Raw genomic sequence first — 26,230 nt, 5'->3', positions numbered from 1 at the left:
ACAGGAGCACCAGCATATGTGAAGCAAATACTAACAGAACTAAAGAGGGAAATAGACTGCAATGCATTCATTGTAGGAGACTTCAACACACCACTCACCCCAAAGGATAGATCCACCGGGCTGAAAATAAGTAAAGACACAGAGGCACTGAACAACACACTAGAACAGATGGACCTAATAGACATCTATAGAACTCTACATCCAAAAGCAACAGGATATACATTCTTCTCAAGTGCACATGGAACATTCTCCAGAATAGACCACATACTAGCTCACAAAAAGAGCCTCAGTAAATTCCAAAATATTGAAATTCTACCAACCAATTTTTCAGACCACAAAGGTATGAAAGTAGAAATAAATTCTACAAAGAAAACAAAAAGGCTCACAAACACATGGAGGCTTACCAACATGCTACTAAATAATCAATGGATCAATGAACAAATCAAAATAGAGATCAAGGAATATATAGAAACAAATGACAATAACAACACCAAGCCCCAACTTCTGTGGGATGCAGTGAAAGCAGTCTTAAGAGGAAAGTATATAGCAATCCAGGCACACTTGAAGAAGGAAGAAAAATCACAAATGAATAGTCTAACATCACAATTATTAAAACTGGAAAAAGAAGAACAGAGGAGGCCTAAAGTCAGCAGAAGGAGGGACATAATAAAGATCAGAGAAGAAATAAACAAAATTGAGAAGAATAAAACAATAGCAAAAATCAACAAAACCAAGAGCTGGTTCTTTGAGAAAATAAACAAAATAGATAAGCCTCTAGCCCAACTTATTAAGAGAAAAAGAGAGTCAACACAAATCAACATAATCAGAAATGAGAATGGAAAAATCACGACAGACTCCACAGAAATACAAAGAATTATTAAAGACTACTATGAAAACCTATATGCCAACAAGCTGGAAAACCTAGAAGAAATGGACAACTTCCTAGAAAAATACAACCTCCCAAGACTGACCAAGGAAGAAACACAAAAGTTAAACAAACCAATTACAAGCAAAGAAATTGAAACAGTAATCAAAAAACTACCCAAGAACAAAACCCCAGGGCCGGACGGATTTACCTCGGAATTTTATCAGACACACAGAGAAGACATAATACCCATTCTCCTTAAAGTGTTCCACAAAATAGAAGAAGAGGGAATACTCCCAAACTCATTCTATGAGGCCAACATCACCCTAATACCAAAACCAGGCAAAGACCCCACCAAAAAAGAAAATTAGAGACCAATATCCCTGATGAATGTAGATGCAAAAATACTCAATAAAATATTAGCAAACAGAATTCAACAGTATATCAAAAGGATCATACACCATGACCAAGTGGGGTTCATCCCAGGGATGCAAGGATGGTACAACATTCGAAAATCCATCAACATCACCCACCACATCAACAAAAAGAAAGACAAAAGCCACATGATCATCTCCATAGATGCTGAAAAAGCATTTGACAAAATTCAACATCCATTCATGATAAAAAATCTCAGCAAAATGGGAATAGAGGGCAAGTACCTCAACATAATAAAGGCCATATATGATAAACCCACAGCCAGCATTATACTGAACAGCGAGAAGCTGAAAGCATTTCCACTGAGATCGGGAACCAGACAGGGATGCCCACTCTCCCCACTGTTATTTAACATAGTACTGGAGGTCCTAGCCACGGCAATCAGACAAAACAAAGAAATACAAGGAATCCAGATTGGTAAAGAAGAAGTTAAACTGTCACTATTTGCAGATGATATGATACTGTACATAAAAAACCCTAAAGACTCCACTCCAAAACTACTGGAACTGATATCGGAGTACAGCAAAGTTGCAGGATACAAAATTAACACACAGAAATCTGTAGCTTTCCTGTACACTAGCGGCGAATCAATGGAAAGAGAAATCAGGAAAACAATTCCATTCACCATTGCATCAAAAAGAATAAAATACCTAGGAATAAACCTAACCAAAGAAGTGAAAGACTTATACCCTGAAAACTACAAGTCACTCTTAAGAGAAATTAAAGGATACACTAATAAATGGAAACTCATCCCATGCTCATGGCTAGGAAGAATTAATATCGTCAAAATGGCCATCCTGCCCAAAGCAATGTACAGATTTGATGCAATCCCTCTCAAATTACCAGCAACATTCTTCAATGAATTGGAACAAATAATTCAAAAATTCATATGGAAACACCAAAGACTCCTAATAGCCAAAGCAATCCTGAAAAAGAAGAATAAAGTAGGGGGGATCTCACTCCCCAACTTCAAGCTCTACTACAAAGCCATAGTAATCAAGACAATTTGGTACTGGGACAAGAACAGAGCCACAGACCAGTGGAACAGATTAGAGACCCCAGAAATTAACCCAAACATATATGGTCAATTAATATTTGATAAAGGAGCCATGGACATACAATGGAAAAATGACAGTCTCTTCAACAGATGGTGCTGGCAAAACTGGACAGCTACATGTAGGAGAATGAAACTGGACCATTGTCTAACCCCATATACAAAGGTAAACTCAAAATGGATCAAAGACCTGAATGTAAGTCATGAAACCATTAAACTCTTGGAAAAAAACATAGGCAAAAACCTCTTAGACATAAAAATGAGTGACCTCTTCTTGAACATATCTCCCCGGGCAAGGAAAACAACAGCAAAAATGAGCAAGTGGGACTACATTAAGCTGAAAAGCTTCTGTACAGCGAAAGACACCATCAATAGAACAAAAAGGAACCCTACAGTATGGGAGAATATATTTGTAAATGACAGATCCGATAAAGGCTTGACGTCCAGAATATATAAAGAGCTCACACGCCTCAACAAACAAAAAACAAATAACCCAATTAAAAAATGGGCAGAGGAACTGAACAGACAGTTCTCCAAAAAAGAAATACAGATGGCCAAGAGACACATGAAAAGATGCTCCACATCGCTAATTATCAGAGAAATGCAAATTAAAACTACAATGAGGTACCACCTCACACCAGTAAGGATAGCTGCCATCCAAAAGACAAACAACAACAAATGTTGGCAAGGCTGTGGAGAAAGGGGAACCCTCCTACACTGCTGGTGGGAATGTAAATTAGTTCAACCATTGTGGAAAGCAGTATGGAGGTGCATCAAAATGCTCAAAACAGACCTACCATTTGACCCAGGAATTCCACTCCTAGGAATTTACCCTAAGAACGCAGCAATCAAGTTTGAGAAAGACAGATGCACTCCTATGTTTATCGCAGCACTATTTACAAAAGCCAAGAATTGGAAGCAACCTAAATGTCCATCGGTAGATGAATGGATAAAGAAGATGTGGTACATATACACAATGGAATACTACTCAGCCATAAGAAGTGGAAAAATCCAACCATTTGCAGCAACATGGATGGAGCTGGAGAGTATTATGCTCAGTGAAATAAGCCAAGCGGAGAAAGAGAAATACCAAATGATTTCACTCATCTGAGGAGTATAGGAACAAAGGAAAAACTGAAGGAACAAAACAGCAGCAGAATTACAGAACCCAAAAATGGACTAACAGGTACCAAAGGGAAAGGAACTGGGGAGGATGGGTGGGCAGGGCGGGATAAGGGGGGGGAAGAAGAAGGGGGGTATTAAGATTAGCATGCATGGGGGGGAGGGAGAAAGCGGAGGGTGGGCTGCACAACACAGAGAGGACAAGTAGTGACTCTACAACATTTTGCTAAGCTGATGGACAGTAACCGTAATGTCGTTGTTAGGGGGGACCTGATATAGGGGAGAGCATAGTAAACATAGTATTCTTCATGTAAGTGTAGATTAAAAATTAAAAAAAAAAAAAGAAAGAAAGAAAGAAAAGGGGGATTACTCCTTAACAGGATAAAACTATTGGTAAATCAAAGATCAACGCATGCTTTAAATATCCTTAATGTTGATCACTTAAAGGGTGTCAGATGATCAGCTATGGAGGTACTCTTTTCTAATAATATTCCTTTCTCTTAATTAAAAAAAAAAAAAGCAGTTACTGTGTGCTGACCTCCAATGAGTTCTGCACAGTGGTATAGAGGGCATGTCAAAGTGTGGGCAAAGGGTCTGTTTGTTTCTATGCAGAAGATCAAGGCCTAGCTTGGATACCCAGAAAATGAACTAAGATACGATATGAGGAGGAGCTTCCGGCATCAGCACTCTCTGGAGGACTTGTGCTGGGGATGATCATCAAAAAGCCTCCACAGGGATCCGGACGATGCTGCGGTTGTGGCTGCATCCAGCCCACCATCTCCTGGACTTGCCATAAGAATGAGGAGGGAGATGTCTAGGCTGGCATGTGCATACAGTGAGACAACGAATTTGACCGGATCTGTACTGTTGGAAGTCAACCAGGAGTTGGGAGGGGTGCAAGTTGTAGCACTCCAAAATCTCATGACTATATTCTATCTATGGTTAAAAGAACATATGGGATGTGAACAGATCCCAGAAATGGGCTGCTTTAATTTGTCTGATGGTTCAAGTACAGTTGGACAATATCCATCATATCATAGATAAATTTTCACAAATGCCTAGGGTGCCTAAATGGTTTTCTTGGCTTCACTGGAGATGGATGGTAATTATAGATTTGCTTTGTTTATGTCACCGTATTCCTATTACGTTAATATGTGTGTGCAAATTAGTTAGTAGTTTAAAACCTATACATACTTAAGGTACTCTACAAGAAGATATGTCAAAGAAATAATCAATCCTCCCATGTTTCCTTCATATGCTACATCTATAGCTTTTCTTCTTCCTTCCTAATTACAACCCTTAAATAGAATTCGTGCCTCATATCGAATTTACCGAGTATCATAATTCCTCCAGGTGGTAAAGATACCTCGAGACAAGTGCTGGGCATAGAAGCCACAGGGCATAAATCTGCAAAGAAGTAAAAAACTAACCTTTGCAAACAATATGGCTTCTCTCTCACTTACCAACTTTACATTTCCGTGTATGGCCCCGGAAGATGACTGGTTAGCCAGAGACGGGTAAGATTCCTCAAGGGAGGAACAGCCTAAGACAGGCACAGTCGCAGGGGGGCCATCAGGTGAGAATTTGGGGATCAACAGAGGTGAGGCTCAGAACCTCACCCCCCCTGCTTTGAGAGAAATCTTCTGCATCCATGGATGTCTTGCTGCCCTTGTCTAGCCTGGATTAATACTTAGTCCATAGGCACACACCTGATCATCTGACCATCTACATTTGCCTTCTTACAGCATTAAACTATGTTTTCTACCTTTATCTTGCATCTACCTACCACTTCAGCATTTTATTAAAAATAAAAATAATAATAATAATAGGAGAAATGTGGGATCAACATATAAATCAAGTACAAAAATCAAACGAATATTCATATTTGACCTGATTGTTTATAGGTCATATTGCATGATCAAAACCGAAAGTTTCTGTGATGAATGCCCTTGTACTGTTCCCCATGTAAGAACTTGTTTGTTATGCTTCAGAAGATTGGAGACTGACGAGAATTAGGCTTGAGATGGATTAATGATTGTACATTGAGCGTTGACCCCCCTATACTGAATTTTATTGTTGTTAACAACCATTTGATCAATAAATATGAGAGATGCCCTCTCAAAAAAAAAAAAAAAAAAACATAACCTATAATTTATTTCAAAAATGCTAACAGAGTGACAGAAAGAAAAAAACACACCCTAGAAGCCTCAGTGAAAAAAACAATTCTTTGGGAAAAAGGACTAAACTTTTCAAAGTAAGCCATAAAGTATAATAAGGAAAAACTAACATTTAGCAGAAAATTATAAAATAGCCAAGCGTGGGGGAGGCAGTGTAACTGCAGTAGGGGCTAAACAGGCAGACAGACTGGGAGAGAGAGCATGCTAGGCAACACTGGTTATCAGGAGCCCAGGGCTTAGTCCTGGCTGGCTCTGTGCACCATGTGATGGCTGTATGACCCAGAACGAGTCTCCCTAGGCTTCAGTTTCTTCCTTTGCAAGATTAGACCTTTGAAATAGATTACCTTGAAAGATCCTTTCCAATTTAAAAACAGCAGGGAAAGAGTATATCAATTTTTTATGCTGCAATTATAATATAATCAGAACAGCTTCAACAGGCACACACTTGGGTGATTCTCATCCTCATCTACAGCCATGTGAGATAAATATTACCATATCCTCTTGCACATCTTAATAGTAAAGGCCACCATTTGTGAGTGTTCAGCAAGTGCCAAGCAGTGTTCAAAGGCTGTATGTGTGTATATTAACTTATTTTATCCTCCCAGTAATCCTATAAGTAGTTATGATTATTATTAACCCCTTTTTACATATAAAGAGGATGAGGCAAAAAGGGATGAAATACCTTGCCTATAGCTAGCAGTGACAGGGCAAGGACACAAACCCAGGGAGTCTATCTCCAGAGACTCAATGTGATCCTTGATGAGATAATTGTGGCTTTTGGAGTTAGAGGTAACTGGCCACCAGTTGGCAGGGTTGGGTTCAGATCCAGGCATACCAGATTCCAAAGATGGTGCTCCTTCCACAACCATATGCTTGGGAAGAAATGGCTGGCGGCTCTTAGACAAAAACTTTCTGAAAGATGACTTTTGTTTACCCCCTAGCCATCCCCCACCTATTCTGCTCCACTGAGGAGTTGTAGGGGGAAAACAGAGGAGATGAAGAACTCTTTTCTTGTACCTGCCACAAGAGAGACACTATGCCAGATAGAGAAAAAAAAGCGGGGGACGGCAGTGGGACTGTGCTTCTTTACTCCTGCTCTAACAACATGAACTTTGCTTGACAGTCACACAGATACTCATGTTTTGGTCAGCAGGCAGGAGCCCATGGCTCTTCCTAGGGGATGGTGGTCCAATTCTCAAGCCACACAGCTCTCCAGACTTCACACCAGGGCTCTGTCACTCATTCACTGACTGTTTTGTGACACTCCCAGGGCCCCCGCACATTAGCTAAATCACCAAAGTGTTTACAAATACATTGGGATGTGTCAAAAACAAAACAAAACAAAAACCTGCAGGGCTGAAATACACTTCCTGTAGATCTGAAGCCCACAGAAGAGTTTTTCACAGCAACTATCTATTTTCTTACAACTTTCCTCCGCCTTATTTTTATGTTTATCCTAACATATTTTGCTACCTCACCTTATTATGTAATCCCCACATTAGATTAAGTGTAATTTCCCAATTTTTACACAATCTCCCCTGTCCCCACTTCCACTCCCGAAAGAGTTCTTGGAGTCAATAGGAGAGACAGCCAAAAATTACAAGAGTACTCGAAGAAGTATTAATAACAAAAAACTGCTCTAACCAAATCCTTGGGGGCTTGGTTTGTTTTTCTTTTTAATTTGGAGGTAGGGAGGGCACAGAGTGGCTGAAGTAGTTGTCCCCAAGCCCACACAATTCACTCCTTTTTGGTGGCACTGTCATTTTATATCTCATTTTCAAATAACTTATTTATTATAAAAGTAATACATAGTCATTGTATAAAATTTGGAAAATGGAAGAATAAAAAAGGGGGAAAATATGTGCATCCTATTACCTAGAGATAGTCACTTCAACAACTTTGGTTCCTTTCCTTCCATTCTGTACTTATTGTCACATTCATAGTTGTATTCATAACATATAAACTTACAGAGATACAAATAAAGCCACATTTAAATTAAAAAGACAGAAATGGGATAATCTCACATTTTTCCATTGTATCATGAAGATTTCTCTCAGCATTAGTCTGGATTTTTAATGGCCAGAGATTTTACTCTGTGGACCTGTCATAATTTACGTACAATCCCCTACTATGGAAACTATGTCTTCAATTTTTCACTATTACAAATACTGGGTCTATAAAGCTGGGTGCATGTATCTGATATTTCCTTCAGAAATTATACTTTTTTAAATAAAAAACAAGGAATCCATGCTATTTACAGAAAAATTGGAAGACAGAAATCAGCAAAATAAAGTCAACCTTAATTTATTTTTTAATACTTTTGTATATATCGATCCTCAGAATTTTCTTTGTATTATACACACATGTACACACATACATTAAAATAGGATCATGCTATTAATAAAAAATAAGTTACTAATAATAACTACCATATATTGAGTACTTACCACATACCACACTGTGATTTTCTCATTTAATCCTCCCAACCAACCTACGTGTTAGCTCAGCGATTTCCAAACTTGTCTGTACATTAGAGTCACCTGAGGGGCTTCAAAAATCCTGAGGGCTGCATCCATCCTCAGAGATTCAGAAGTAACAGCCGGGTGAGGTCTGAATTTGGGAGTGTTTAAGAGGTCCCCTGGTGATCCCAATGGGCATTACAAGTTGGGAACTATTAGGTTCGCTGTTATTTTATTCCTCTTTTACTGACGTGGAAGTTGAGGAACACTCAGGTATTTCCCAGCATCACCCAGCTGATAAAACTGGGATTTCAGTCCAGCTGTAAGCCCAGAGCCCAGAATTTTAACTATTGATAAGTTTGGATCTGCTTCCCCGACCACCACCCATTTAACATCATATCATGAACCATGTTGATAAATGAAACTCTACATTATCGTTTTTAATAGCTACAGTATTCCATTGTATCACTATATCAGAATGCAAGCGGTATTCTTTTCTCCCACTATAGAATATGCTGCAATTAATATCCTTATTGACACATCGACACATCTTTGTGCACATCCTTAATTATTTCCTTAGGATAAATTCCAAGAAAAGGGATTGCTGGGTCAAAAGGAAAACATGCTTTTTAAATCTTTTGATAAATATTGCCAAACTGACATTCCCACCAAAAGTGTATGAAAATGCCTGCTCCCTCATGTGCTTGCCAACACTGAGTTTCATCATTCCTTTTTAATCTTTGCAAATTATACTGGAGAAAATAGTATACCATTTTAATTCTCCTTTCCTTGACTACTACCGAAACAGAACATTTTTTCATGTTGGTTGGACATTTGGATTTCTTCTTTTATGTATTTTCCTATTCTCATCCTTTGCACATTTTTCTAGTTAAATAATCATGTTTTGCTTATTGCGCTATAAGTCTTTGTTTATTAAAGGTAGTGAGTCTTGTTGCGATTACCCCTAGTTTTCTCATTAACTTCATTTATGGTTTTGTAGAGATATTTTAAATTTTCATACAGTTGATCATATTAATATTTTTCTTGATAAGTTTACCTTTGATGTTATGCATACAAATATCTTCCTTACCCCAAGATTATATATTCTCCTATATTTGGGCTTCTTTACCATCTCTCTTTTTTTTTTTTAAACTTTCAGTTCTTTAATGCAGCAGTTCCCAAACAGGATTACACATCAGAATTTCTTAAAGAGCTCCTTTAAATGCTCAGGTCTTTAGACTGAATCACAATTTGGGGGAATGAGACCTGAGCAGGAATATTTTTTAAAGCACCAAGGGCAACTCTGATTCACCCCATTCTTTGTTTTTTTTTTTTTTTGGTATCATTAATCTACAATTACAGAAAGAACATTATGTTTACTAGGTTCCCCCCTTCAGCAAGTGCCTCCCCCCACATACCCCTTCACAGTCACTGTCCATCTGCATAGTAAGATGCTGTAAAATCACTACTTGTCTTCTCTGTGTTGCGCAGGCCTCCCCGTGCCCCGCACGCACTATACATGCTAATCGTAATGCTCTCTTTCTTTTTCCCCGCCCTTATCCCTCCCTTCCCACCCATCATCTCCAGTCCCTTTCCCTTTGGTAACTATTAGTCCATTCTTGGGTTCTGTGATTCTGATGCTGTTTTGTTCCTTCAGTTCCCCTTTGTTCTTATACTCTACATATGAGTGAAATCATTTGGTACTTGTCCTTCTCCGCTTGGCTTATTTCACTGAGCATAATACCCTCTAGCTCCATCCATGTTGTTGCGAATGGTAGGATCTGTTTTTTTCTTATGGCTGCATAATATTCCATTGTGTATATGTACCACATCTTCTTTATATGTTCATCTACTGATGGACATTTAGGTTGCTTCCATACTTGGCTATTGTAAACAGTGCAGCGATAAACATAGGGGGATTCACCCCATTCTTTACTAATAAAAACTCTTTTAATACTTCTAAATTTATGTTGGTATCATTTTTTCCAAATTGCTTCAGCACATTTGTTAAACAAATCATTTCATGAATTTGAAATGCTACCTTTTCCTAGTTGGGAAGCTCCATGAGAGCAGAGACCATACCTGTTGCACTGACCAGTACATCTCTAGGGCTCAACAGAGTGCCTGGTGCATGCCTGGTGCTTAATAAACATTAACTGAATAAATAAGTAACACCTAACACAAGTCTCCAACTTCATTCCACCCCAAACTGGATAGTCTTCTCATCAATATTTTCTTGACCATTACAGCAATAAAATTGATGTTATTAATGATGACCTTCAGTTAGCAAAAATATTAAATTATGTCCAGTACATGGTGCTTAAAGTGGCCAGGAAATGTATTAAAGAGCTATATCAAATGAAATCAAAATAATGATGTTGGCCATGTTTAAGCAGTAAGCGAATTCTGATCAAATTCTCCATGGGGGAACTAGACAGTGTTTACTGAGAAACTAAGCAGACTTGGCTTCATCTAGCTGTTAGAGTTCCTCAGCTAGCTCCAGAGTGTGACTCAGAGCTTCCTTGAGCTGAGGATAGACCCACACATTCCCTCTTCCATGAGCCCATGGGAAGAAAACTGGAATAGGGAATCAGGAGAGCTGGGTTTTAGTCCTGTCACTATTGTCAATCTGTTTGAGCATGGGCATGTCACTTAACCTCTAGGAATTGGGCTAGATGTTTTCTAAGGATCTCTTCAGATCTAAACCTCTACCTAAAGACCCAAACAGATTACCACAGGGCAGAGCTTCGAAGAATAACTTGAAATTACCTCTACAGAACAGGGTCCCGGTCTCACCCCAGGCTCTAGCAAAATAATAATGATAATAATAGCAGTAGTAGTAGTAGCAGTAGTAATAGTCATAGTAGCAGCAACAGTTATTGCTAAATTTTACTGAGCACTTATTATGTGCTAAACAATATCTAAATGTATTACTGCCAATAATAATGGCACACACATATAATACTATGTTCCAAGTGCTTTGCATATATTAACTTATTCTTCAGAACAACTCTATAAGGTGAGTTCTATTATTATCCCCATTTTACAAAGGAGGAAACTGATACACAGGTTAAGGGACTTGCCCAAGGTCTCATAGCTACCAAGTGATGGAATCAATAGAGTTGAACCCAGACCCATACTTTTAACTACTACCATACTGCCACCCCAACAACCATTGTACTATGTTGTCATTTCAGAGGTTGCACAAGGATTAAGTTACAGTTACTTATATGGAATACTCTCCCCTTCAGTAGTTCTAGAAAAATTAAGTTTACTACAACATAATTTTAAGCAGGTCAGGTTCAAAGCCTGAGTTAGCAAAATGAATTATTTATTAAAAAAACAGGACATTGTGTTAAGAATGGTCATCCATTAAAATGTTTATATTATAAAACAAATAAATCATTAACTACTAATGACATCTCCATTAAACAGAAAGAGAAAAAAATAACACACACTCTTTACGCATCATTAGGAACAAAACTCTAGATCCCCACCTGCACAAACTCCAGTTCCATACTTTTAATCATCTACCTGACATGACAGCCCACAGGTGTCTCAAACCAAACTGGGTACACTAACTTCCCACCATCCCCATGCCCTTCTCTCCTCTTCCCATATTCCCCATTTCAGTGATTGGCACCACCGGCCACAGCCACCCAAATTTGGTGGCAATCTAGACTCAGATCCCCCCACATCCAGTCACAGAACATTTCTGGAATTCATCCTTCTGTTCTACCCTTGCTGCCCCTGCTTCTGCTCAGACCCTCACCATCTCATCCCTAAACCACTACACCAGAAACTTCCCAACTGGCTCTTGGCTTTCTTTCTCTCCAGCTCCAGCCTCACCTTAACACTGCTGCCAAAGTAATCTTTCTAAAACAAAATCTGATTGTTACTTCCCTGTTTAGAATCTTTGTATTTCAGATAAAGTATAAAATCCTTCCTAGAACATACAAGGTTCTTTACTATCTGGCATCTGACTACCTTCCCTGCTTCATCTGGGGTCATTCCCCACACATCTCACATGAGGCAACCAGAGCAACTTGGAAGTTCCCAAACAGTGCTTCTCTGTCTCCCCAGAATGCAATTCTCTTATTCGCCCATCTAGCAAACTCCCAGTCTTTTTTTTTTTTATACCAGCTCAAAACTCAAAAGAGTTCATTACCCTGTTCTCTGGGCTTCCATGGCACTTTGCACTTCTCCCTGTTATAATACTTATTCAACCTAACACAATGATTTGTTTATGTCTGTCTTTCCCATAAAACAAGGAACTCTCTAGGGTCCTGTGTCTCATTTGTCTGTGGATTCTAGTTATTGGATGAACCACCATCTCAGGATTTAAACAATATCCAGACTGCTCCTAATAAATGCCCATTGTGTGAGTCAAAGCAGGTATACAGGCCAAATGCCACTTCAACAAATCTCTTCAAATTGACAAACCTCATACATCTAAAATACTTGTTATATTTGTGTGCCTATACACTTGAAGCCATAACCAACAGGAGACAATTTGAAAAGAAAGGTCACCAACAAACCTACTTGTTGAATACTTACAGATATTTGAGTTCTTTCCTTCTACTTCATCTCAGTGGTCCTTAACCTTTTGTGGGTCATAAACCAATTTGGGTAGTGTTTGCCTATCATTTCTTAAACCCACACTCCCTTTTGATAAACATAAAAATCCCACCCACGCCTGGAGATTCTGATACTCTCCCATAAGGCACAATCTTCAACCTCACCACAAATAAAAAAAACTTGGTATGTGATAAGAATTCACAGGTTCAGAAGAGGTATAATCCATCAGGCAAGAGATGGTTGAGCTTTGCTCTCAGGTAGTTCATAGTATTTAAAAAGGCATTTGCCTTCTTTTAACAAATATAAAAATTGTAACATTAAATATGCTTCCAAGTCTTTATTGGGAAGAGGAAGCCAGGAAGGTGCTGACATCTGTCTCCCTCACCTTTGAGAACCTTATGATAGAAATTTGCTGGAAACAAATGAGAAATACAAATATGAAAAAAATATCCTGTTTCCTCTCATATAACCCCCACAAAGCACATGTTCAAATGAAGAGAGTTCTTTGAAAATGCTTCTGGCACTACACTTTCCTGCTATTCCCCAAACATACACACACACACAACTTCTATAAAATAATTTGAACTTCTAGAAAGGAGCAACTTCTTTTCAACTAATATATTTTGTCCTTGTAGAGACAAAGAATTAAATTAACGAAACAGCTGGCTGCCTGCCACTGGCTTGGGGTGGAGGATAGAGAATGAAGAAAAACCAGCTACAGGAATAAGTGCTAATTTCTTACCCTGCCACATGGCCATCTTTATCCTATCCTTTGCCACGTTGGGGTCTCAGGCTCAGAGTCTCCCAGAGTTCCCCAGTTTTGTAGCGGTGGGGGGGGGGCTTGACTGGGATATAGAGGTAACAGCAGCTGTGATCTTACTTTCTGTGATATGTGTGTTTCTGTGAGATGCTCAAATCTTACTTTCTGTGAGATGCGTGATCTTACTTTCTGTGAGATGCTCAAATCCCAAACCTGAAAATGTAAACAGAAAAATGAATACCTAAATGAAAAAAAAATTTCAAATCCTTGAAAAGTATCTCCTGTCCCAATCTGAACTTCTCTTTCAAAGATATGCACATAGTGTCAAGTTTTTCCCCCAGAGATAAGAAAGATAAAATGGGAAAATCTAGAGTCAATTAATATTGCTGCTGCATGCTGTTCAATTCGATATGAATCACTGGATCTTCAGTAAATGGGTTTCAGAATCTCAAAGGATGGGTGGTTGAATGAGATGACTGTCAAGTGTCTTTCCTATCATTAAGTTCACTCTTCAGGGAATGAAAAACAGCATAATATCTAGTGCCCTCCCCAACTGCCCAAAAACCCAACTTTGCATTAAAAAATGCAGAAAAAAGTAGAAAGGAGAGCAAATCTTGTGCATACTTCAAGTTTGAAAATAGAGAAAGGACGCATAATGAAAATTAAGAGCTATGCCCTGTCATAGTTCTTCCTCTTCACTTCATCCTACTTTCCCAAACTTTGCCAATGTCCTATAGGGAGCATAGATTACTTTTATAATCAGGAGAAAGAACCAAAGAAAAAGAAAAATGGAACAAAACCAAATTAATTCAGCTAACTCCTACATTTAAAACATCACATTCAGTCTTAGGACAACACTATGCTAAGGATAGGAAAGGAATTAGGAATGGAAGAAGAAAAAATGAAAGGTCTACTTTGTTTGATTCAGAGCTTTAGAATAGCAAACACCGTGCTTTGGTCTATTTAAAAGTTCTTAATAAATTGATCTTCCTTATTTAGCATGCAAGCCAATCTGATTTTTCTAAGAAAAAGTCTTCACCCTTTCGACCGGGTGAACATCAAAGTGGATTGCTGTTTCCATAGTTTTTATAGAAGCAACACCTCCACCAGCAAAGTGAAAGCACGAATGCGCACATACTGAAGACTTAACACCAACTTGAGAGTCGTCATTTTGGCCTTCTTTAATGACTTTTTTTTTTAAGACAAAAATATGTATGTGTCCAGTAGTCCCAAAAACATCAACAGAGAAGAAACAATGCTTTGGTTAAGGAACGGTTCGTGAGTCCAAGAAAACTAGGAACTCACAAAGTCCCAGGGTGAATTCACCAGGAAAAAAGTGCTCCAATGATTTATCTGGAACCTGTAACAGTCTGTTTGGGTTTGCCTTTTTTCCCCCTTATTTCGCGTGCAGTTAAAAAGTACCGATCTGCGTCTGGTAGGACCAGGCGAAATGTAACATCTCTTAAGTCAAACCCTGGCAGTTGCTAATAAAATTATGACGTTTATATAAAGCAGATTCTTACCGGCGTTTTATGCTCCACACTTCTGGATTTATCTCACTTATTTAGGGTACCTTACACTGACGTTATCACACGGGCACATGAACAACTTCACTTGGCACTCCAGGAAACTGATTTGCTCTGAAATAGTAATAAAGGCAAACGCGCATCAATGTAAAGGTAAAGCTCTCCCCTCCGAGGCAAAGGCGCTCAAGGGCAAGCCTGGAAACTGGAGAGAAACAGCTTCCTGCATTAAGTGGGAAAAGGAAAACTCACAATTACTTTTCCGAATTTGGACTTCTATTCGCTAAGAACCACAGGAACCTCAGACTACAGACCAGGAGGGAGAAGAAAGGGGCCTCGACAAAGCTTTGCCGGCCAGAGCCACACTGCCCCAGTCTTGGGAAGAGGACGCCTGCAGCTAACTTCCCCCGTTCAAAAGAGGGGCGGGCTTGGCACCGCTCCGCGAGAAAACTTCGCTGGGACAGTGCAGAGACCCTTGCTGGGGAACAGGGCTGGGCTCCGGGGAAGATGCCGCCCTGCACTGGCTAGAAGTAGCCGATCTGACTCCTCCGAGTGCCAGTCTGTGGCAGCTGGGCAAGGGGTACCCCCCATCTCCGGGGGGCCGAGCTAGCAGGGAGCGCTTCCCCTGTGTCGCTGCGCCCAGGAGGTGCTCCGAAGGTGGGCCGGGAAGCGGCGGCCCGCATAGGACCTGTTAGGAAAGAGACAGCCCATCTGTCTTTACCTGTCGCCGAGGTCAGGAGCGGCGGAGCCCGAGTCCGCCGCCGGCCGGCCGAGCGCTCAGTCAGCTCTGGCGTCCAGACACCAAATTGAGCTAGCGCCCCACGTAGCCAGCAGAGCTTCATTCACAGCCCAGCAGGGAGTAGGGGGAGAGGTGCGGGCGCGAGGCTCATGTGACAGGCGCCTAGCAAGTATCGGCCAAGCACAGCTTACGTCTGCGCGTGCACGCCCTGGCCAGCCATCTCCCAGCACGTCGGCTGAGCCGGGACTAGGGTGACGCGGACCGGGAAGGCGACAGGACGTAAGGAGCCGCGGTGAGGGAGGCGTGGGAGGAGTTTCCGCGTACGCAAGCGCAGTAGGTCGGCCCTGCGCGCTGCCATATTTAATGAGGACGGGGCGGGTCCTAACCCAGTTCTGGGTGCGTTAATTGTTCTGGGAAAATAAATGTTTTATTTTTGTGTTTCGGGCTCACGGTACAGGTTTTTAGTTTTGTCCTTTGAGTGAAACTGTTCATCCTGAGATTCTGGCCCACAGAATAGTTAGTAGTAGATATCTAATACTAATTACATTAGCTCACGTATTTTGAGCCTCTAATTACGTGCCAGGCAGTTCCAAGCCCTCTACTTTTTTCATCTCATTTAATGCCCACAGTAAGCTCCTTGCGGTGCATACTACTGTTTCTCCACTTTTATTGATGAAACAGAGGCACAGAAAGGTTAATAATTTGTCCGAGCTCACATAATACAAATAGGCGTATAGCGACCACCTTGATCCTCATTGCAACACTGGAAAATCTACACAGCAGTTTTCAGTATTATCTCCGCTCTAATAATTACAAAACGGAGGCTCAGAAAAGCAAAAATCACAGGTTTTAGTAAGTGGGAGAACCGATATTGAATCCTAGGTCTACCTGATGTCGAAGTCCTTGCCCTGGGATTGGAAGAAACAGCCCCTCGTCTTACGAGAAAACAGGCCAATGGGGAACGTTGACTTATTTAAAATGATCCTGCTAATTAGTTATTAGCAGAAATGAAGCTGGAATCCATATACCCAATCCACATAATCTAACTAGAACCCCAATATTCTAATTCCTAGTCTACTTTAGTGAACAATTTTTGAATTCCTACTTTGGACAAGCTAAGTGGCTAAGAGTACAGAACCTGTATCTTAGCCCAGTCAGGGTAAGGCCACCAAGAACAAATCTGTAATCTGAAAAGTCAGGCTTTTTGACCTATTGCAATAAGGAAGACTGCACACCAGGTAAACCGTGGGGCATCTCACCAAACAAAGAAAAAGGCACTATAGGATTTAAGGGAATGGTAGAGTTTAGGTAAATTATAAATGAAGCATTGTTTTGGTAAACTCAAATTAGGGCTGTGTGGAGGGGCCAACATCAAGACTACACTGTGAAGTGAAACCAGAATCTTGTTTCCTTGGGAACCACAAAGTAAAGATAGATGTGGAATGCTGTATCCAGATACCCTCATTTGAACCTCTGCACCTGGATTGGAAATCGAGGCTGCTTCTCTGTGTCTGAGAAATTTATGTCTTCCAGACAAATGTGTGACGCTTTATTCTCACTGATATGATTTTAAGCAGCAAAGTATCTAATAATCTATGATACTAGAGAAAAAAAGTTTCTAAGTGAATAAAAAAGTAGTGGTGGTCACTCAAATAAAGGGGGTTGTTATCACTCTACAGCTGCAGTGTGTCTTTAGAGAAATATTGATTCTTGTTAAACTTGCAGCTGGCTTTACCTGTGTCTGTTATTCCAGTCCAATGAATGGGCTGATTTTTGCTTTCTCATCCCAAGCAAATTTTTACTATCTCACTGGTAACATTTATTCCTTGCCTTCAGGCATGTATGGGTAGGAGATAGCCAAAAGTAATAGAAAGAATCCAGGGAAGTTTACACTGAGTCCTCTGATAAAGGTAAATCCAAGTGGAGGTAACATCTTGTGTAAAGGAAATCACATACAAAGTCCTGTGAGTAGTCCTGTGTGGTTGAAGCTTAGGGTAAGAAAGGGAAGTTGTAGGAGATATAACCAGAAGGCAAACTGAGGCCCAGTTCTGGAGCATCCTGAATTTTGGGCTGAGATTTATACTTAATTTGTAAAGTGACTGAAAAAAAATTAAGGCTGTTGAGCAAGGGAATACCTTTATTGGAGCTCTTCCTTAAGAAGGTGAATCAAAAGTGATTGTTCAAGGAAAGAGGTTAGTTTGCTTATTTTTGTCACTTCAGTATAGAAGAAACTGTAGCTTATTTTCAGATTAAGCAGGAAGAGCCACCAGTGAGATGGAAATTGAAGAGGCAAGAAAAGGAGGGGATAAATAATGGAGCAAAATATGGGGGGAAATAGAGAAATGAGATGCAAAACACAAGGTAACCTTGGAAAAGATGCCTGTTCCTCTGAGACAAGAAAAAGAGGAGTTGAAGGATGGCAATAGGTTGGAAGCCGACTTGTCATGAAGTTACCACTGTAGAGAGAGCGTATTGGCTTTTTTAGAATATGTGTAAATTTGGGAAAGCTTTGGGCACGAGTAATTTATGGAAGATGAAGATGCACTACACCCAGATTACCACTTAGTGTCGCCACTGACCACTGACTGTTTGGAGGGCTCCTGTTGGGGGACCTTAAAGAGTACATTTCTAAAGAGAATTTTATCTCTTGCGAATTGCAAAACAATATAGTTATGACAGGGACTCTGGAGCCAGACTGTCTGGGCTCAGAACCAACCAGACTGGGATACTTACTATGTGTGTCACCTCATTCAAGTTACCTAATTTCAGTCTCCTTCAGTTTTCTTATTTGTAAAATGGGATAAAAGGATAAAAGGATAAAGTGTGCTAATAAATGCAAAACAAAATGATTAAAACACTCAATAAATGTTAACTAGAATTGATAATGATAATGATGACATCTCCTTCAGCCTTTGGATCTCTAAGTTTTGCAGGAAATATTTATATGGTGAATAATATATGGTGAATAATAAATGACTGTACAATACCTTCCCAAGTGAAGTGGTTAGAATGTGGCACCAATGAGACAAAGTTAATAATCTAGTCAAGAGTTATAGATTCTTTTATCTCTGTTCTCTTCCCCATGAGAACCTTAGCCTGGTGTCCCACAAGTGCGTGCACATGGTCACAAATGAATCTGGCCAAAAGAGTGTAAACAGATCAACATAAATGAGTCGCCTGCTCTTCTTCCTTGGAAAACTTTGGGAAAAAAATTCCCTATCCTCCCCCTATGGTGGTCAACAAACTTTTGGTCAAAAGTCATTTCAGATCTTACAAAGCAAAGAGTAAACACAACGTAATCTTAAATGTTAACTATAAAGAAAGAATAAAATAGTGAATTTCTCTGTATAATAAAAGGTAGCACTTTAGAGTTAATTTTGCAAAAAGGAAAATTTCCAGAGCAATAGATCATGGTGGTACCTAGACTGTCCTGTCTGAAGCAGCTTTATCTTTAGTTCTGAGATTGTCATTGCAAATACAGACTGAAATAGATTACATGACTACATAGCCATGTAAAGTAGTAAGTTGATGTTTCTAGTATTTTTCTCATTTATTCGTTCTACATTTTATTTAAGTCCTTACTATAGTTCCAGGCATGATGTTAGCCCCTAGATACTAGTTTTAAAATAAAACATCTTGGGTGTCCAAGAAATGCCTGGGATACTTCTAGAGAAATGAGCAGAATAAAAGGAAATGAACAAAGTTCTTTAGCTCAGGAGATCTCTTGAGACAGTAGTTTAGGAATTCTGAAAATAGAGGGACCTAGGATCAGTTGTAATTTCCCTGTACCTGGACAGCTGAGTATCAAAATTAACAAATGGCTTCTATACCAATAATAGTAGTTAACCCCCTGACTGGAGAAATTCTAGTGTGATACTATTGGTAATATATAAAAATACTGATAATACATCATGTTGACAAAGCTGAAGGGGGGAGTCCTCTCATAAATTGCTGGTGGGAGTGCAATTAGTCAATTGAGGGCAATTTTGCAATAAGTATAAAAATTACAAATATATGAAACTTTGATTCCAAAATTCCATTTCTCCTCCAGTTATATTTGCATAGGTATAAACTGTTATGTGTACAAGGTTATTCACATAGCATTATTTGTAATAACAAAAAATGAGAAACAATCAGATGTCCATCAATAGAAGACAGATCAAATAAATAATGGTACATCTACCCAAAGACAAAGCTCTTTATGTACTTACGTGTAAAATTCTATGAAAAAAGCAAGATGTAGAGCTGCATACTTTCTCAATTTCATGCCATGAAAGTATATTACCTATTCAATTACGTATCTTAAAAAAATAATATTGAAAAAATGTAACAGCCTGTCAGAGATAGCATTTAGATTAAAGAGCCAGTTGGGTAGCTTACTGCCTTAGTGCCTGCTAAAGAAAGACCCCATAAACCTGTGAGCATATACTAGAAAGTCTATGATTTGCAAAAACCCAGTCTTTATAGTTCTTAAATTGGGCTCAGCATAATTTTTCATGAGAAATTTTACTTTTCAAAAATCCCTTATCAGATTACCTTCTACTTAAGAGAAGTCTGAGTCTATCTAGATTAGAGCTGTGAGTATTCTAAGGGGGCAAATATGAAAGTTTCTCTAGGGAGTGTTTCTGAGAATTTGCAGGTCTCTAATCTGCAAGTCCACCCAGCTCTGTATAGCCCTCTGTTCCATAAAGAAATTGAAGCACATGAAATAGTGGCATTCATTTCTCAGAACCCCTGTGATACCTTTCCGCCCCTAGAATGAGAGTCCCTTGAGGGCATGGTCCGTGTCCTATACTGCCTTCCTATTTATCACAGCAGTGCTTTACAAACCATTTGTGGGGAAGGACCATTTTCCCCCATATCCATTGTGTACCAACACTTTTATGAAACACAATAAAAATAAATTACTAGAAAAATGAAATAAAACAGAAACATACAAAATACAAGCCCAATTCTTTTATGATTATGTACAATAGCCATAAAATTGCCCTGTCAAATTGATAAGGTTTCAAAACACATACTCTTAATTGCTTTTTTTATTAAAGTACAGTTGGTATGCAATATTACATTAGTTTCAGGTGCATAACATAGTGATTCAACAATTATATACCTTACAAAACGCTCAGCATGATAAATGCAGGTACCATCTGTCATCAGTTCTTGTCATGGACCAGCAAGAAACAATCTGTGGACTGGCACTGGTTCATGGACCACATTTGAGTAGGATTGCCTTACTCAAATGTGGTAGCATTACTACAGTGCTCAGCTCATAGTAGACTTTAGATAAATGCTGGGTTTAGTACATCATTCCTACTGTGTTTTCTACTTTGCAGAGCATATTCACATATTTTTCACCCTTCTGTCCTGGCGCCACCTTCCGAGTTAAATGGAGCAGATTTTATCACTCCCATTCGACATATGGGGAAATTGAGGCATGCAGATTAAGTGGTTTGCTCTTTCTGAAACAGCTACTTAGTGTCAGAACCCATATTAGTCCCTGATTCCTCCTGCATTTTGTGGCCATAGCACTAAGAAACCCCTTCAGTCAAAGAGAGCCTCCCAAGAGTTTCACCAATTAGAAAAAAGAGAGACTGTCTTAGGCTTTCCAGGGGACAGCAGTTTGACAGTGTGGTGTAATGGAAAAAGCAGAGACTCTGAAATCAGAGAGATAGTTTGGAATCCAGGCTTGAGCAAGAGATAACTTCTGAGCTTGTCTCCTTATCTCTACAGAGGAGATAGTAACAACTCCACCGAAAAGCTCCCCTAAGAACTAAATGGAGACTGTAACTAGCCAGATATGTAATTTAGAAAGAATGGTTGCCATAATTAATATTAGGCACAGTTTAGAAGCCAGCATTGATGGGCTTCCTTATAATCTAATCACATGGGATGCTCGCCATCTACTGGTGGAGGAAAGAACAATGGCTCTCAGAAGAGAACATTGCTCTGAAGAAATGGCATCAATGAATCATGCGCTCCTTGTCTTTCTCTTTTTGCAGTGGCTTCTAGAGAGCTTGGAACCAAATGCTTGGTCCACCCCTAGCAAATGAACAGGACTTTACAGATTGTGTTTTTTGTTAACCTTTAGCTCCATTTTGTTTTTTCTATCTGTATTTTCCCTTGGCTTGATTGTCTCACTTTTATGTATTTTGGAGGTCATTTTAAATACCTTTTAGAATATACTGAATGGCGATTTATTAAACCAGATAAAATGTAACAAAAATACATCCTATTTTTTTGTTACTTTTGGTCCATTATCCTAGCAACCAGAATCTAACAATAGGTACAAGAACAGATAAGTTGACTCTAAGATATAATGGAATTTAAAACAATGCAAATTTAAAATAAAACTTTAAGACTCCAGCCTATGAAAATTAAAATGGCCAATGTCAATAGTACTGGAACACTACACCCTGAGTTAGGTGATATATTCATTTACTTACACACTGGGTATTTACAACATATCATACATACCCTGTTCCAGGTACAGGAAATGCAGCAGTGAATGAAAAGACAAAAGTCCACACTCTCATTGAGCTTACACTTTTTGTGGGGAGTGGATAGTGAAGACAGATAGTGAGCAAGATAAATAAGAATATTATATGGTATATGTAGGAGGTAAGTGCTATGAAAAAAATAACCTGCAAAAGCATATAGAGATATCTAGAGGGTTACAATTTAAAATAGAGGAGTCAGAGAAGGCTTGGAGAGAAGGTGACACTTGAAAAGGTAACACTTGAGAAGCACTTGAAGAAAGTGAGAGGATAGGCCATGCTGGTACCTAAAGAAAGAGCATTTCAGACAGAGGATAAGGACGTTGACCTCTGCTCTTGTTTGTGTCATGTCTTGAGAGCCATAGGAGGGTCTCAGAAAGGGATGATATGATTGATTTATCTCTTAAAAGGATTGCTCTGATTATTATATTAAGTAGGAGGGACAATCTAACAATAGGTATAAGTATAGATAAGTTAGGAGGCTATTTCAGCAGTCCAGACAAGAGGTAATGGTAGCCTGAACCAAGGTGACAGCAATGGGGGTGATCAGAAGTGGTCAGATTGTGCACTTATTTTCAGTGTAGCACAGGATTTGCTGATAGATTGGAGGTGTTAAAGAAAGAGCAAAGTCAAGAATGATCTCAAGGTTTGTGACCTGAACAATTGGAAAAAGTTAAGGACAAGCAGGTTTGAGGAGGGTAGAGATCAGAAATTCAGATTTTATATCTTAAAGTTTGAAATATGTATTAGATATCCAAGTGGAGATATTAAACAAGCAGCTGGATGATGTACAAGTTGTAGTTTAGGGGAGAGGTTTGAACTGTAGATAGAAATCTGAGGGTAACAGATGGCATTTAAAGCCATGAGATCAGATGAGATTACCAAAGGCAAAAGTACAGAAGAGAAGAGGACAAGATTGAGCCCTGGAGCACTCTCATATTAAGAAATCAAGAAGCCAAGAAAGAACTGAAAAGGAAACTAAGAAATATGAGAAAATCCAGGGCAATGTGGTATCCCAAAAATAAGTGAAGGAAGTGTTTTAAGAAGAAGGTGGTTGCCATAGGGGAGGGGGTGTGAGTGATGAGTGAAATAGGTGAAGGGGGAAAAAATTTAGTGAGATTGTTTGATATCTTGATCTGAGCAATAGTTACATGAGTACATGTCAAAATCCATCAAGCTGTACACTAAGATCTGTGCATTTTATTGTATGTACCTCAATATTAAACATTTTTTAAATAAAAACAAAATAAAACAATGCCTAGCACAAGTCAGGCAATATTCACTGAATCAATGAAAATGACCCAAAAAAGTAAATCATGTAAACCATTCCATGAGAAGAAAAATAAAGAGATGATCATGTGACCATCTAAAACTAATGTAAAAAGTAATTTAATAAAATTCAATATAAAAAAGAAGAAAGATCAACTGAGTTTAATGTAATTGATGGGTCAAGTAAAATGAGAACAACATTGGATTTGGCAATGTGGAAGTCATTGGTGACTCTGACAAGATCAGTTTTAGTAGACTCATGGACAATGGAAACTTGATAAGAATAGGCTTAAGAGAAAATGAAAAAGGAGGATCTTCCAGTTCACAAGATAAAGTAAATACACTTATCACTATTCCTCCCTCTAAGTAACAACCCTGGATATTATACATAAAATAAATCTAAGAAGATTTTGAAAGCTGAAGAGAAGAAGGAAAACCCACTAGGAACCTTTGCACCTCAGGAATAACACAGTGCTTGAGTGCTGCTATCAGTAGTAGCCTCATGGGGAAGTTGAATTTTCACTTCCCAATGGTAATGAGGTGTCTCCTGCCCCGCAGTGAAGACAAGATAGGGAACATGGTCTTCTACCTCTAAATTCAGAAACAAGGTGGTGCCCCTTCCTGATATCGTATCAGAGGAGGTTCAACTAAAACAGAAGATTTGAATAAGATCCAGAGGCTCATCACATAACATACAAAAAGTCCAGCACATAAATGAAAGTCACTTGTCAGAATGAGAAACAGGAAAATCTAAAGTGAGATAAGAATCAATCAACAGACCCGAAGACCTATGTGACACAGACATTGGAATTATATTACAAGGATTTTAATGTGTTCATCATAAAAATGCTTCAAAGAGCAGTTCTGAACAGGTTTGAAATGAATGAAAAATGGAAAGTCCCAGCAAAGAAATAGATGATACAAAGAAGAACCAAACAGAAACTTTAGAACTGAAAAATATAATGACTAACATTTTCCAAAATTTTGGGAAAGACATAAACCTACAGCTTCAAAAGCTGAATAAACAGAATAAAGCCGAAGAAATCCATACCAACCTACATCATAATCAAACTTTTGAAAGCTAAAGACAGAGAAAACATCTTGAAAGCACCAACCAAGTAAGAGATGACACCTTATATGGGGGGTGAGGGTGGGAGCAGGGAAATGTTTGAATGAAGGCAGATTCCTCACCAGAAACCATGGGGGCGGGAAGTAAGTGACACATTTTTCAAGTGCTAAAAGAATAGAATATATAAAGAGCACCCAAAATTGAATAGTAAAAGAAAATAAACAATCGAATTAAAAAATAAACATAAGACAAGAAGAAGCATTTTACTGTAGATGACATACAGAAGGTATGCACAACATCACCAGCATTTAGAAAAATGCACACAAAGAGTATGATGACATCACTACACACCCATTAGAACTGCCAAAACCAAAAAAACTGATAATACTAAATGCTGACAAGAATGTGGATAAACTGGGTGTCAAACATTTCTGGTGGGAATGTAAAATGGTATAGCCACTCTGGAAAATAGGTTAGCAGTTTTTTTTTCCTATCATTATTCTACAATTACCTGAAGAACATTCTGTTTACTAGGCTCCCCCCTTCACAAAGCCCCACCCACCAACCCCATTGAAGTCACTGTCCATCAGCGTACTAAGATGCTACAGAATCCCTAATCATCTTCTCTGTGTTGTACAGCCCTCCCCGTGCCCCCACCCCACTACACATGCTAATTGTAATGTCACCTTTCTTTTTCCCCACCCTTATCCCTCCCTTTACACCCATCCTCCTCAGTCCCTTTCCCTTTGTTAAATGTTAGTCCATTCTTGGGTTCTGTGATTGTGCTGCTCTTTTGATCCTTCAGTTTTTCTTTGTTCTTATACTCTACATATGAGTGAAATCATTTGGTACTTGTCTTTCTTCGCCTGGCTTATTTCACTGAGCATAATACCCTCTAGCTCCATCCATGTAGTTGCAAATGGTAGGATTTGTCTTCTTCTTATGGCTAAATAATATTCCATTGTGTATGTATGCCACATCTTCTTTATCCATTCATCTACTGATGGACACTTACGTTGCTTCCATTTCTTGGCTATTGTAAATAGTGCTGCAATAAACATAGGGGTGCATCTGTCTTTTTCAAACTGCACTGCTGCATTCTTAGGGTAAATTCGTAGAAGTGGAATTCCTGGGTCAAATGGTATGTCTATTTTGAGCACTTTGAGGAACCTCCATACTTCTTTTCACAATGGTTGAACTAATTTACATTCCCACTAGCAGTGTTAGGAGGGTTCCCCTTTGTATGCAACCTCACCAACATTTGTTGCTCTTTGTCTTTTGGATGGTGGCGATCCTTACTGGGGTGAGGTGATATCTCATTGTGGTTTTGATTTGCATTTCTCTGATGATGAGCGATATGGAGCATCTTTTCATGTGCCTGTTGGCCATCTGAATTTCTTCTTGGAGAACTGTCTATTCAGCTACTCTGCCCATTTTTTTTTCTCTTTGTTTTATTTTTTTTCTTTTTGAGAGGGCATCTCTCATATTTATTGATCAAATGGTTGTTAACAACAATAAAATTCAGTATGGGGGGGTCAATGCTCAATGTACAATCATTAATCCATCTCAAGCCTAATTCTCGTCAGTCTCCAATCTTCTGAAGCATAACGAACAAGTTCTTACATGGTGAACGACTTCTTACATAGTTAATAAATTCTTACATAGTGAACAGTACAACGGCAGTCA

General features: G+C 39.1%; 1 protein-coding gene across 5 annotated transcripts in view; it reads right to left on the bottom strand.

Moving 5' to 3' along the window:
* Positions 1-15,979, bottom strand: part of CLCN5 (chloride voltage-gated channel 5) — a 196,183-nt gene extending 180,204 nt beyond the window's left edge. For 2 of the 5 annotated variants that reach the window (XM_073228044.1, XM_036996325.2), the window contains exons 1-2: positions 15,695-15,979; positions 14,974-15,090 (exon numbers count right to left, since the gene is read on the bottom strand). Coding sequence is in view for 1 of the 5 variants with exons in the window: in XM_073228043.1 (XP_073084144.1) it covers positions 13,433-13,448 (16 nt within the window). In the remaining 4 variants the exon portion in view is untranslated. Of the gene's footprint in view, positions 1-13,432; positions 13,664-14,973; positions 15,091-15,694 lie in introns of those variants that run through there. The other 3 variants (XM_036996326.2, XM_036996327.2, XM_073228043.1) reach the window with 3 other exon arrangements.
* Between the last annotated feature and the right edge of the window lie 10,251 nt (positions 15,980-26,230).

Source organism: Manis javanica, chromosome X (genome assembly GCF_040802235.1).
Source record: "Manis javanica isolate MJ-LG chromosome X, MJ_LKY, whole genome shotgun sequence".
In the NCBI taxonomy this organism is placed as follows: domain Eukaryota; kingdom Metazoa; phylum Chordata; class Mammalia; order Pholidota; family Manidae; genus Manis; species Manis javanica.
This window is presented reverse-complemented; position numbering and strand designations above follow the sequence as displayed.